Source organism: Saccoglossus kowalevskii, chromosome 12, assembly GCF_978046115.1.
Source record: "Saccoglossus kowalevskii chromosome 12, keSacKowa6.1, whole genome shotgun sequence".
Taxonomy (NCBI): Eukaryota; Metazoa; Hemichordata; class Enteropneusta; family Harrimaniidae; genus Saccoglossus; species Saccoglossus kowalevskii.
Genome location: NC_140652.1, coordinates 18,426,242 through 18,441,900, shown reverse-complemented (window position 1 = coordinate 18,441,900; position 15,659 = coordinate 18,426,242). Strand labels below are relative to the sequence as shown.

Sequence of the window (15,659 nt, the reverse complement as noted above, 5' to 3'; positions counted from 1 at the left end):
TATTGAGCTCAAAGAGTACTCCAATGAACAAGAATCTTTTTCAATTACGATTGAGTTACCATTGAGCACATATTATTAGTTGCATAAAACTTGTTTGGTTTAATTTTCGATAACATTTATGTGCTGTTAGTTGGAGACTTTATAATTCCAGGTAGTTTTAAATTAATGTTATTTTAAATTATCATTTCAGATTTCTGAAATTAAATTAAAAGTTAATTTTCCATTGCACCATAAAATACTGTGAACCACGCTACATCTCACCTCCCTCAGGACAGCCTGTATCCCGGAACAGCTCGTCACATAGATCTCGGAATTTTGCGTAAGCTGTAGTCGGTCTCAGATCAAGCTGCTCACAGCAATTAGCAAAGAACTGGGGATTATTGGCTTCAATTTCTTGACCTGTGACAGAAAATGTGTTGTTAATTTGAAATTTGACCCGTACATAGTAGGATGAATTGTGTGGTCAAATATATGGCCAATATACTAGTACATTACTTTATAAACAAACAAACAAATAAACAAACACTGTAAGAATATAAAATAAATCTTAGACAAATGTTAAATATTATAAGTTTAATTTTTGTGTTCTGTTAAAATATCATTGAAATATATATTAGTTATCAACATACCGACTCTACGGACTCTTGCAGCTACCTCACAAAATGGCTGTCTACTGACGTGATGATAAGCTGCCAGTTCAATATTATTAAGTCTCAACCTGTGAACACAGTAGTCTTCTATATACCGCTGGGTTTCCTGAGCCGCTACAGACTCAGACATCTGAAACGATAAACAAACAGGATATCAGAACAGATACAAAACAAGATTTAATACATAGAGTTGAGATTTTAGCGGCTGATGCACAGACTAACAGACAATAGATGTATAAGGTAAAACCACAGATCACAACTTTACAGGATTTTGTAAACTTGTTTTGATATAGCAGTATTAACGAATAATACATACTTCATTACAGATGAAGGAAATAATCAGGTGATTGTATGTAATCAATATGGGAAGTTTATAACTGGTTTCGGTGAAAAGGAATTACAACATCTATGTGGAATCGCTATCAACCCTAATAATGCTATTATATATGTGGTTGATAATGAGGCATAATGTACAAGGTTGTACCAATTACAAGGTTACGGATACATTCCGCCGGTTGGTAGTGAGGACCAAGAAGTATTAGTCGAGTTTGAATATCCACGATTTCTAGCTTTTAATAGTGCTGGATGTTTAAAGTGTAACTGAATTGGGACAATTGACTTTTTTTGTGTGCAAAATTTATTTATAAAACCATTATGAAAAAAAATCAAGTGAAAAATGTACATAAATTAAGTAAACGATCAATAATAATGTTCTGGATAAGGACACGCCCACGTTCAGTTTCTTGGTCGACTCAGAGCGAGGCTCCAATTAGAGTACCTAATTAGCATACAAGGGTACTTTGTGACGTCACGGGGGGAACTTGTCATCTCACAATGGCCGCTATACGTATGCAGTGCTCGGAAAGCGACACGGAATCTATGTTATCGTCTGACGAGAGTTATGAAATCGAAGAGTATGATGACAATGAGAGATGTCACGATTTTGTTTTAGAGTGCCAGGGACAAATTGGCCCATACAGGTTTGAACCTGCAAGAAAAGTACGCGATGTGGGTGATCGTGTACCTTCCCAAAATGACCGTGACACAGAGTTTGAACATGTGACCGGCTTGGTTTCCAGTTTCTGTCTTTTGTTCATCCAAATTCTAAACACATATCAGTGTGCAATTTTCAGTTTCTTGATCTTCTGAAGAAATCATGTAAAGACACAAAGTACGTGAACGGTGAATGCGTCCAGTGCTTACATTTTCCAATCGCCATTTTGTGTTTTGTTGTTGTTGTTCCACAATCGATCTAGTTATTTCGACTCTGGCATAATAACATGAATACATTCTAAACTTTTCAAGCAAATTAATATTCATATTCTACATGGAAAATATTATTCTTCTGGTTATTTACACAGTTATTTCCGAAACCCAAATAATTCATAACGAATCCAGATGGTGGATCAACAAATGATTCGGGCGTAAAATGGACACTGCAAATAACGGTATATGGAGAAGGTCCATCCCAATGTTTCCTGGTGTTCTTGACGGCTTTGGTCCACTGATGTCATAAATTCGAATCCTTTGGGAACCCATAAAGACTTACGCGATCGCCGTGTGTGTTACTACACCCGCCAACAACACAGCGTTTCCCCATGAAAACGATCGTGGTAACTCGTTGTATATGATGGTAACTCGTAAGAATTCTCGATCTTGGTAACTCGTTGTATATGTTTACGAAACGCGTGCGTATGGAAAATGATAAACAATCCTGTCTGCTAGCTAGCTCATGCTTTATGCTCCCGTTGGTGGCGCCATTTCGGTTACACTCGTAATGCCGAAAAAACTCGAAGGTGATGGGAGAGGGGGGCGTGGCGCGATTTCGGAATATCATTGACTGTTTACCCAATTTATATATCCTTTTCACTTGATTTCTTTTCATAATGTTGTTTATAAATAAATTTTGCACACAAAAAAAGTCAATTGTCCCAATTCAGTTACACTTTAATAGTCTCTGATTCAGGTATGTACCATTCTATCAAGGTTCTCACATTTGATGGAGTGTTCATGTTTGCATTTAATTGTCCAATGAACACTTCAATTCCCAAGAGAATTTCTACTGATAAAAATGATAATATTTACATATGTGACAGTGATGGAGTACATATGCTTAACAGTAAAGGTGAATTTATTACAAGCATTGACAGTGGTGACATAATACGTTACCCTAGGTGCATTAATGCAGTCACTGATGATGACCGAGTGGCAATAACTGACGAAAATAGAATCATACTACATGTCATATATTTTAACCTGTTACAACATGTCATATTTTGACAACTGTTATGACATGTTATATATACGATCAACTTTTGACAGTTTCAAGTGGGCATAATGTCACAAATTTAGAGTCAAAACTTAAAAACAGTAAAAAATTGGAAAATTGGATCACTTAACTTCCAAGCTAACTGTCAGCTGAATTTGCTTTTTTATAAAAATTGTTTGAAATAAATATCATTGATACAATAATTTCAATTTAGGCCAGACTTTTATTATCCCTTGTTTCGCGAACCCGTCGAATGAACAAGAGCCGAAAATGAAATAAAAATAAAATTTCTCGCACCCGCCGACTTGTTAGTGCAAAAAATTGCTAAAAAAACTTAATTTTATCTTCATTTTTTTCCACCCATCGCATAACAAACCCAAGTTTCATTTTCGTGGGAGTGTCATGATCAAAGTGCCGAAGTCTTGCGCAGATGAGAAACAAGGTTATACATGGAATAAAATTTATTTCATTTCTTCTTTCCGATCAATGATCTCACAGACAATTCTTTGAGAATCACACAAATCAAATGGTAAAAAGGAATTAATTTTTTTTTTTTTTCGTTCTCCTCAAAAAAATTGCCATATAAAAACTCAAGAAACAAGGAATAAAAAAAGTCTGGCCTTAATTTTTGAGCAACTGAAGTGTGATGGTCGTCGCGCTGCGCATGTCCGACATTTGTGTTGATAAACATTGATTTTCCCATAATCCAATGCACTTTTTTAATGGAAATCACAGGTATGAGGTTTGACCTGGGAGCGACTTGCACTGATGAATACCGCCGATGACTCCTTCGATACCTTCCATCACCTAAAAATTACCAAAGCAAAGTTTGGAAACGTCTCATTTTGCACTCGTTAATCTGCGCAACAGTTAAAGTTGCCATCTTTGTTTATAGGAGACCCATATATCTTGCGCATGCATGGCACGACGACTACCACGTTTTAAGATATGCGACAGTTTCAAAAGCAAACTAAGCTAGCCAATCAGATGTTAGCTAAATATTAAGTTATTCTCAGACTGTACTGTACATGTATACTATAATAAGAATATTAACACCTCACAACACCAAATTTAATAAGTTGATTCAATACAAAACACTGTGCCATCAGGCATATCGGAGAAAGTTTGTCAATCTTATACAAATCTTTAAAAATTACATATACATGTATAACAAAGTTGAAAACAAAAATACAGATTAACCCTTAGAGTGCCAAATTTTTTTTCCAACTTAAATTGGTTCACATTTTCTGTAATTTTTACTGAATTCAATCTTAATTTTTGACCAAATAGACAAAATGTGACATTGTTTTTAGTTTTGATAAAAAGATTTTGAATTTTTCACAACATTTTATGCAGAAAAGTGCAGACTGTATTTGAAACTATTTTGTGAATGGTGCCTGATGTTGGCTTTGGTGCTCAAAGGTTAGTGATATGCAAATTACCTTTAATATGTGCAGACGGTATATAGAACTATTTAGTGAATGGTGCCTGAAGTTGGCTTTGGTGCTCAAAGTTTTAAAGGTTTAATTCATATTACAGATAAAGGGTTTATTGAATTGAACCTAAACAGGTACATTTATATAGCCTCATAACATCATACCACGGTAATCTTGTCCATATTGTTGTTTTACTTGTATTTTTTTAAGACTTGTATAATATTGACAGAGCTTTCGCGAAAACATGTATGTCTTATTGCATGTTATCGAAATAGTATTATTATTGCCAATGGCCTATTTTCATTTTATTTTATTTTCACTACCACTACATTTTGCAAAAAACGTATGGAACATTTAAAACCCCTGGTAAATTCTTGTGTTACATTCAAATCAGAAGATGTTTTAAGTTGACTAAAGAATCCTTTTGTATTTTTGTCTATTTATTACCCATGAGTCTCCTTGATCATTTACGCTATAAGTAGATATCTCATCAAATGCATTCAATCTCCTTTCAAGTAACCTTCCACAGATTTATATTATGAAGAACACAGGTAGTGTAATTGTCACAATTGTTTTGCACAGAATTTTTTATATCATATTCTTTTTCCGTTAGCAGGGAAATCATCATAATGGCAGCACTGACCATTGTGATAATTATTGTGATTGGTCAATGTGCTTTTCACTGTCATTCAAAATCTTAAAACTAAACATTTACATATTTCTATTGTGTTAGTACTGAGTAACATTAGACACAATATACTGTAAAGGGGTTAATTATTCACTGGGTTTTAATTTGGCTTATTTCGCTGACTGGAAAAATGCGCTAAATTAAAACCCAGTGAATATGCAAAATTGTGCATAGAACACATTATCTAAATGATAAAACCGTGAATTTAAAACCCACTGAATATGCCTGAAATGGAAAATCAGTGAAATTTAAACCCAGTGAAAATTAGTCATTTTACAGTATCCCTTATTTTCATAATGAAATAAATTCCAAATGTATATTACTGATTCCTAAATCAGTTCTTATCCACCAATCAGATCACAGGATTGAAACCTGTATATTCATCTGGATTCGTTCAATAGCTATTATTATTTGGAATAGATTAAACTTACTTTTAAGCAATCTTTACTGATGATGAAATAGTTGACATGCCTTAAACTGGTTATAAAATTACACGCCCCCTTATTCTGGTTTAAACTGGTTATAAAATGACACGCCCCCTTATTCTGGTTTATGTCCACAATCCACTTATCTTACGACTTCACAACCTGATATAAGAGACAAATCATTGTTTGATGCAAACTTATCTGTGTCACTATGGTAACCAACCAAATTTCTTCATTTAACATTTCCCTTAATTATTACTTTTTTCTCTAAAATATTCAGCAGATTGGTGTTTTAATAGCAAAAAGTTGGTAATATTTAATTCACAGATGTTGGATAAGTAGGGCCTGTCATTTAGGATATGAACAGACAATTAGGTGAGCTCCCTCTTGCCCTTTAGAGTAAACACCATATTTTTTTCAGGAAAACTTTGTGCAAATTTCACACATTTTTCGTATAACTGCCAAGAAAGGATCTGCCACAACACATCTGATGAAGTCAAGAGCGAACCTAATTTTTTTGTTATTTAGCAATATTCCCATGGCTACTTTTTCATATCTTCCGATAAGTCAAAATACTATATTATGAATAAAACCTCAAAACGACCTGTAAAATATCACCCCTGACAGAGGACAAGTTGATGAATGGTAGTCAAGTTTGTGCTTTTGTGATGTCAGGGAATATTGTTTTCTTTAAATATTTATTGCGCCAGGCGACATTTCTGGACATTGAACTTTTTTTAAGTGTTAATTTTAAGTGCCTAAGTGAACCAGTCTCCCAAACCAGGTCAGGTCAGGTCAGGTCAGGTCAGGTCAGGTCAGGGGGTGTGGCTTACTTTTCATTCCTGGACAGATGAGATCTCAGTTCAATCAAATTCCTTTCTCCAAAGAAATTTCCCTAAAAAAAAAAATAATACATTTAATTATTCAGTCATCATATGACTGACTCCTCACTTTCTGAATTTTACAGTCAGAAGTTTTACTTCTGTTACACGGTAAATGGCAAACTTCCCAGGACTGACGAATGGGAACCTGGGACCATTGTCTAAATTAGTAAGTGAATGTGAATGAAAGCAATGCAATACCATCAATAAACATGTTTTTTTTTTAAATATATGAAACAAGGTATGTGATTGGTTGAATTATGTTGAGTCAGATGCCTGAACCAATCATCTGCTTGCGTGACATCAGCGGTGAGGTGAAAGTTGTCCCATGACAGTTTATCAGGTTTGCTAGCAACCTTGAAACAGTGATGCTGAGTTGTCAGACTTTCAGAATTGCAATTATATCACCATTGCATCGAGATGTTGATATTCAAATTTTTAGCTTTGAAGTGGCCACCCACTTAAAATATGTTTCTATTTTCTATTTTTTTTTCAAATGTACACAAGGTCAGTATAATGTAGACATGGCTGGATGAATGTTGATTATTGTATACAAGCAACTGTATAGGCAGTCTCGCGTTTACCAAGTGCTATGTTTGCGGTAAATATACGTACGATTAAACAGATCAGATAAACTAAATGACATAGTTCACTGCTGTTACTAAATATGTCCCAAGTCGGTTGTCTAAAAAACCCGGAATGTGAAATTAAAAATATTTCGACATATGGGTTGTTTAATATATATGTAATATTGCATTAATGGACTTAGTTTTTATATTATTAATATTATTTATTTTATTATAATCGCAATTTGTAGTTGTGTGGACACTCATTTTAATAATGTGGATGAAATAATAGGCAGAAAGCGCATGTTTCCGCTTGGGAGCGCACTTCAAGTCTTGGATCGATGTGTACACTTAAGTCCTGTGACATCCTTGTTGCTTCCGAATATTTTTAATTTCACGTTCCGGTTCCAGGTTTTTTTGGACAACCTCCCAAGCCTGTTAATACAACAACTCATTGGCAGCATTGTCACATCAGCTAGATTGCAAGATACTACTGATCAGTGAGCAGCACTTGAAATCAGACATTTACATGCTGGTGGGCATAAATGTAAACATATGACGACACGTAATAAAACACAGGTAATCAATGTAATAGGAATCAATTTACAAAATGGATATTTTTCATTCATCTAGTACACAGAAGTAATATAATATGGTATAGATTGGTAGTACGGTGATATATGTGCTGGTTTGCCAACATACAAGATTATCTTTCATTTTATATTCGACTAATTACAGAAAGTAAATAACTCCTACGAAACGAATGAAATTGATATTGATACCACTGATATGAGACATAGCGGTAAATTACAAAACATAAAAGAAAGTATTGATAACTTATCATACACAGACTTACTGAGTACATGCAATGGACACTATTATTTGGCTTTTGGATTATCCCCAAATCAGGAGATACCGTATATTCCACATTTCTGCAGTGAGTTATTTTTTAAAAATTTCTCAGTAAATTTTTTAGGTGTGAAATTTTTTTAACAGATGCAATGTTCTTCTTTTTGTGAATGTGTTAACTACCTAGCAACATGCTAGGCTACCTAGCAACAGGTAGAACAAAATGTAAAAGTTAATAAGAACAACAGAAAGACAACTCAGCTGCATAGCTGCGTTTTTAAAAGATTGTGAGTGTGACAAACATGGGACAGCTACATGTAGACTACACAAGACAGTAGAGAAACATGAATTATCAGTTGAAAAAGATGATTTTTTGCTGATACAAGTTAGTTGAAAGATGATGGTACTTTTGTTTGAGGGGAATTTTTTACACTGCGAGTTGGAATCGTGTACGAGCGACATACTGTGACTCTTGGCATTTAGAGCATTCAAAATATGTCCTACCTTCGAGTTATCAACTATGCGCAAGTGCACAACCAATAAATGCAAACATGCTATCAAACCCAACTAGGAGACTTTTATCCTATTTTTCCATGTACGAGAAAAAAAATATAAAACATTGGTATTCCAGATTCAAAATGAACAGAGAGTTTGCTCTATGGCTGTTCAAAATGCACATAGTCCGCATAAACTACATGCAATTTGAGTTTGAAGGAATGTCTCCTGATTTAGACTTACCAGTGCATTTAGTTCCTAATCTGGTGAATTCTATCGTTTGTCGGGAAATTTAATTTGCTGACTAATGCAGACAAAATGAATAATGTGCGGGAAAATAACAGGCATGCTTACAGTCAGGAACAGAAGAACAGTCACATCAAATTGTCACCTCGAAAAGTTACGACATATGAAACTTGAAATACAGACAACATTTTTTTTTTAAATCGTGGCAAGAACCAATTTTCATCACAGGATGTACAGCAAACATAGCAATACCATTTTTGCTCTATTAGAAGCGAGAGCAGGCTTACGCACACAACCATTTATGCAAACTCATTTAAATAAGTATGTGCAATTCTAATACAGCGAAGTAAGATGAATGGCAGTACTTTTCGAAGTTAGTATCGCTATAACGACTGATCACCAACTACATCAGTGTATACATGTATGTTGTTCATTCACAGTTGTTATCTGCATAGCAAATTATGTACATATGATATACAACTGGACTAATCATACTGAGAACGTATACTAGCATTAAATTCACAATGTTGTACACATGTATATGATAAGTTATGTCTCCCCCATCATCCAATCAATGGTAACATGGTTTCTTTTACAGATACATTGTGTATAGACCATAAAGTCAACTGAGGTTGAACTTTGATAACCGTGGTGACAGAACAATGACTGTAATCCGAAAAAGAAATACTTTTATAATATATGTAGTAAGCCATCTATTGACAGAAATCTTTTTCAAATTTAGCGAAATACGAATAATTACAACAATTTGTAGAAGTGAACATTTCAATGAATGCAGTAATTTTTCACGTCAAAAACATTTTGTAAATCAATTTTTTTTTTTAAATTTCCAAATAACTTTGGACAAAAATGATGTGCTAGTAATTTCCTATGTATTACAGGTAAGCAGTGAAGAAATTCTGGCACTCAAAATTTTATATTAAACTGTCATGAATTCCCTCAAAAAACAATTTTGCAAACACTTCCGTTGGCAAAAATTCGAGGCATCACATTACTACGTACATGTGTCCTCTTGCTGACTTGACAACACCACGGTTACCAGTCAGCTCTTAGATCATGTGACCTGCTATTTTACAATATCATGACAGTTCTATTTATAGCGACCTAGTTTAAAAAGTAAAAATAGGTCAGTTGGTGTTACTCCATTCACAATACATGTTTCAGGGTAATCAATTGATTCCAGCTATATAGACATCAAGACAATAATGTAGGAATTCCCTTCTTTGGATAAAATTGAATAGAATATATAATACAACAAATTTTATATTTCTATTTCAGTAATTGTTAAAACTCGGTCCCACTATTTACAGTGTCACTCAATGTCAACAACATAATTCACCATGAATCAATAATTCAAGTTGACCTTTATAAACAAAGACAAACAGATGTTTCAACGATTTCTGGCAAACTATTTTATTTCGTATTTGTATATCACGTGTATAATGTGCGTATCCCCACAGTGTGATGTAATACAGGACAGATCGAAAATGAAAACCTCACATATATACTGCTAAATTTGTTTCAATGTACGCAATGCCCGAAGGTTGTCCATAGCTTTCAGGCTAATATATGGACTGATAACTATGGATTTTAGTAAAAACATACAGAAACAGCTAAAAGAACTATACATGACAGCCACGAAATGTGAATTACCAGTTGAAAAAAATGTTTTCTTGCAGAGAACCAAAAATGGCAAGCTCATTATTTAATGCAGTCCCTCTGAAATAACATTTGATATTGAAAATAATCATAGAAAATTGAAGCAAATATTACAAACAAGTGAAATCTCCACAAAATGTATTTAATAGATTTGTGTGAAATAGAACACTGTGGCATCAACAAGATTAGCATACGAAGCCCACGCAATGATATTTATTCATATACAGTGTTATTTCAGAAATAGTTCCACTTTCAACACTCTGCCATTTTTTTTACTGTGATAAATATATAAACCCATGATATTTTTTCTTTGGTTGACATCAGCATACACTTGTTATCACCGCCAACATGAACATGAACAAAAATGCGTTAATTTTGTAACTGTTGGATCATCTAAATATAACAGTATTTTTAAAACCTCAGGCGCTGGTCGATGAACAATTATATTTCTTAAAAGAAATATAATTGTTAATCGACCAGTGCCTGAGGTTTTGAGTCGGTCAGAGTTAGTCACATGTTATAAAGGTTGCCACTTGGTATAACTTATTCATTTAGCGCCAGTTCATTGATACCGTAACACTAGCCCATGATGTCACTTGTATCAACATGCTCTACAAACATGTGATATCAGGTGATAACCTCATAAAAGTGTCACAGTCGTTGTGCACAGTCGTTGTGCGAATTCCTTATAAACATTGTATTCACACTGTATCACATGCATTGTATATGAAACACTACACTGTATAAACCACAGGGATTTTTTTAAACAAGGAAACTTACCAGGAATCACATGTGGCCACAGTCTTCAACTGTGACCTGTCTGATAGTAATTTTGGCCTCAAGGAAGCCATAGAAAGCTCCATTTTAACCCTGGTAGGGATAACCCTATCTCCCCCACTTGGTGGCGCCACTGAATTTCCATGCTCCCTCTTGCAGTTTTTTTCTAGAAAAACCACAGAACCAGCAGCGGGTGTCCCAGGGTTTCCATCGTCGTAACAAATTACATATTATATTATCGAATAGTCACATGTTCACTGTTCTTTCTCTCATGTTTTCTAACATTTTCAGCAATGATAATAGTTTTTTTCTACTGTCTTTTGAGCCATGTGCATTATTTTATAACAAGCACCTAAAAACTATAAAACTCACTTGATACAGAGAAAAATCCCTTTCGTCCAGAAACACCTCGTTGGAATAAATCAGCGATTTGCAGAATCAGGGGAAAAAGAAAATTGTCAAGGTTTTACTGAAACATGTCACCATACATGTAATGTACAACAGCTGGTAAAGGCACACATCACATATGTATGAATACCCCTGGATACTGCATCAATAAAAATACATTGCAATCCTTGAAATGCTTTATATTTCCTGCTGACTCAGTTACAGTGAGTTTCATTAAGGCATGAATATTTATTTCAATGGAAGTTTATGAAATATTTATTGAACACTTTGCCTGGATGGCCCTTGCGATTCATTCAAAACTAAAGAAGATGCTTTTATTTTATTAAAAAACTATTTGGAAACACCCAACATCTTTCAGTCGTTGGCCGATTTACTGCAATATGAAATGTATGCATCCATGAAAGCATTGTGATTGGTTGAGCTGTTTTCAACCATCATTTGAAATTTATAAAGCATTTATAGATATTTTTTTATAAAAAAACATTCATGCCTTGATGAAATGGAGTGTATTAGATATTGTTTTTTTTTAATTTATTTACTTATTTAACAGATGTTTTGTCTAAGCCAGAGAACAGTTAGTACACTTTTTTATGAGCAATTACAGACAGAATATATTGCGTATATATCGAGTTTGGGAATACGTGACAGGGCTGTGTGACCATCTTCCTTTAAGCTGGCATTTTAACACACTATCCCGGTGCCAGGCAATTCAAGTCAAACACAATTACCTCAAACGAACCTGAACCAAAGATTCCCCAAATCAAATCCATCAGTGCACACAGGATATTTAGATCTGATTGTTATACTATCACATATGTAGTTATATGACAGGCACATACTCTGATACTTAAACGGATCAAGTATAAACTAACAAATTGAGAGACCTCATTGATATAGTTGACAAGGATTACAGCTGAAGAAATCAAGAAGCATGTACACATTTATCGATGTGTGTCATTGGGTCATTCTATTACCATATTCATCAACATGCCCTCAACAAGCTAACCATTCGATCCATTGTCATATTTGCGTGCATACACGCACAACTGGAACGTTGGGATATAATTTACAATATTGTTCATTTTGCATAATTAATCGACGAAGTCATGACATTGAACTCAGAAATATTTAGCACATTCTGTAGCTGAGACTGACTGTGGCATATGAATAATGAACAAAATTAATTTATATGAAACACTTTTCAAAAAAATGTCATCAATATCATCGAAAAAGAATTTCCAAAACAGTCATAGACCCCTTGTATATATGGTCCTAAATACGTGTTCACAAACTGAACATAAACTCTATAACATATTGCTACATTAATGTAATCTGTAATTATTGATAATATTAGTATTGTTAATTATTTTTTGCATGGAGGAGTGTATTTATAATTAGTACTACCCATCCTCCTACTCATTTAACAGTATTTTTTAAGTGGAAATACAAAACCAATCCTTTAATTTGTCCATTCCTGAATTGTATAAGGCATACACGTAATTATTTGCTAGGTTTTATCTCTGCTTATTTCACTAATTGCTCAATGCACTAAGTGATTATTCAAATTTAATCTTAGAAAGTATTTGTTTTCTTAACAAATCAACTTAAACCTAGTGAATATCTCTACAACTTTAAATTAAGCCTGTTGCTACGTGCGTGCTGTGTGCATGCAAATAGTCAAAATGGCCTACAAAAGCGCTGTTCAGACCCACCTCGCATTCTATTGTCTTGGCATTGCATATTGACTGTTGTGAGTAAAACCACATGTATTTATTGAAAAAACCTATAATTTTTTCGCACTGAGTGTGTATTTTGAGCCAAGGAAATGACTGTCCAGGCAAAAATACTTACTAATATAAAATATGATTTTCCTGGGCCAAATACCTCAATACCAAATAGCTCAGATGCCATACTGATAATCATTGTTTTACTTCAGAACAAGGTTTAACCAGAATATTATTGAGAGGTATATTTGACACATTGCGGGCAACACGTATGTTAGACTATACAATTTACCTGACAGGGGGTATCAGCTGTGATTACACAAGTGTGCTTACAAGTTACATATGAGACACAACCTCAAAAAACAATAACCAAGGTCTTTACAGTCTAGAACAACAAAATACAGCATCACTGAGGTCAATATTTAAGTCGTTTGGTTCTGCAGACAGCAAATAATAAGATCCTGTACTTGAGGCACTTATGAACGCTATTTTGTTGTCCCTTTTAGCTATCAACTCTAAAATTTAACCCAATCACCGTCCCTCAACACCCAATGCAACATTTAGTGGTTTCCAATATAAAGGTAAACCAAGAATTCCTTGCAAATATGTGTTGTCTGTAGCTCGGGTCAACAACTGTATGATTGAAATAAAACATTAGCTAATTACATATACAAATGATGTAATTCCGTCAGATCTAAAGTGAAAGTTAAACTCCTCAATATGAAGACTAGATATTATTTGGCACAGCACTGTGACGGCAGAGGTACGGATTACTAACTTCATGAATAGCATAACAATGACGTAATAACAACAAACTTACCTGTTCAACTTGTTACGTAACAGCGTATTGTGACCAACACACGGAGCAAGTCAGACACTGATATATCAGGGGGTAAACGCAATAATTTCTCGAAACTGAAAGGTCAAGCCGACGGCAATTTGAAAATGTTCTTCGCTTAAGTTTGACATGTGACATTCGAATGACATTTTACTGTTTCTGCCCACGCGTATTTTTAGTCTCTCGCTGAGGAAAGTGGGCGCTACTGAAAGTCACACGGCATCAGTGAATCGTGGGCACAATCGATCTCGAAATAAAATAATTCACAACCGGAATTACAAATACTTCCTGTGATTTGTGTGGGATTGTTTCAATTATCACTACGTGGAATACTTTTACAAATCGCCGACGTATACTTTTAATGTTACATGTTTGACGTTTCTATGTGACAGTGCTTTACACTTGATGGAATATCAAGCTCAGCTGTCAACAGGAGAACAACACACACCTCCCCGTTCCCAGGGATATTTGGGGGAATTACGCACTCGATCGGTTTAGTCATATTAATATTATCAAAATGTGTCGATCCAGTAAAATTCTCAGGAATGTTTTACATACCCTTCCCAATCGATCTAAAGTGACGACGGCGGCTTTCCTTACCATACAACCATTTTCTAAATGATGAGATCGGCCATATTGAAGTAAGTGCAACGGTTCAACCGATGGTGGCGCTATTCAATAAACAGACACCCACAACATTGCGGGGTTAAAGGTTAAACTAAAACGAGTTAGACAAAGATGATCGGATTAGTTGATGGACGGAATTTGACCCTAGATACTGTCTTTAATGGTCACATTCCCAAATTCTTGAAAAAGTATGCATAACTGTTCGAAATTATGCCAATCGAAAGTAAAAGTAAAAATAGATGATGATGTCAACTTTCTATTTAGGAATACTCTATAAACTGGGATGGGATGGACTGTAAGATTTAGTAAAAAAAAACTAAATTTATAGTGACTGGAAAGAAGAAATAAATTACGTTGACTGCATAATATAACGGAACCGGGGAAAATATTAATACAGGTACATGTGAATAAAATATTTCGGGTTGTCGGCCTTGTGTACTATTCCTATCCTCAGTGTACGTATGCGGTCTAGTTGTGACGCTGACAACTGATTGGTAGTGCTAAAGTTAAAAATTAAAATGAAGTAAAAAGTTAAAAAAATAAAAAAATAATGCATTGTAACTGCATTTTACACTTCATTCGTCGAGTTTATTTTCTAAGGGGCTTTCCAATAACCACCAGGTACCGTAAAGAGGCATTGATTTTACGACAATGGGGTTTAGACCCGTATAACATGGCCGTTACATACACACTCAGTGTACTTCAATTTCGTTACACTGTATTATTACTTAGTTATAATTTTTAACTTTGGCGTTCTCAGTTTCTGTGTAATATTACATCGCATTCTGGTATATTTACGCTTTTTTCTTCTGTACGAAGTATAACACGGAAAATAGTTTCGTCAACCTTTCACTATTAGCAGTAACATTGATTAGGGGGTCGATCATTCTACATCATGGGATGGCCAGAAAAAATTGCAAGCTAGACGCACAGAGTTTTTTTTTTTTTGCAGAGAAAACATGATGTTGGAACATTCAAGAGAATTAAAAATATTCAGATAGGACGATGCCAAAAAAAGTGCAGCGTCCGTGCTCTTCCAGCCACCGCCTACAACCCCATGATTTCAAATGTTTGACCCCTAGTGCTTCCTACTATTGGGATAA

The 15,659-nt window shown here is 34.6% G+C and overlaps 1 protein-coding gene across 2 annotated transcripts in view; it reads right to left on the bottom strand.

The window, feature by feature from the left end:
* LOC102803518 (anti-apoptotic protein NR13-like) overlaps positions 1 to 14,572 on the bottom strand; it is a 28,077-nt gene extending 13,505 nt beyond the window's left edge. The window contains exons 1-4 of one of the 2 annotated variants that reach the window (XM_085506467.1): positions 14,488 to 14,568; positions 6,302 to 6,363; positions 630 to 780; positions 262 to 399 (exon numbers count right to left, since the gene is read on the bottom strand). In XM_085506467.1, the coding sequence (XP_085362593.1) occupies positions 262 to 399; positions 630 to 780 (289 nt within the window). In that variant the 5' untranslated portion in view covers positions 6,302 to 6,363; positions 14,488 to 14,568. Of the gene's footprint in view, positions 1 to 261; positions 400 to 629; positions 781 to 6,301; positions 6,364 to 14,487 lie in introns of both variants that reach the window. The other variant, XM_085506466.1, reaches the window with a different exon arrangement.
* Between the last annotated feature and the right edge of the window lie 1,087 nt (positions 14,573 to 15,659).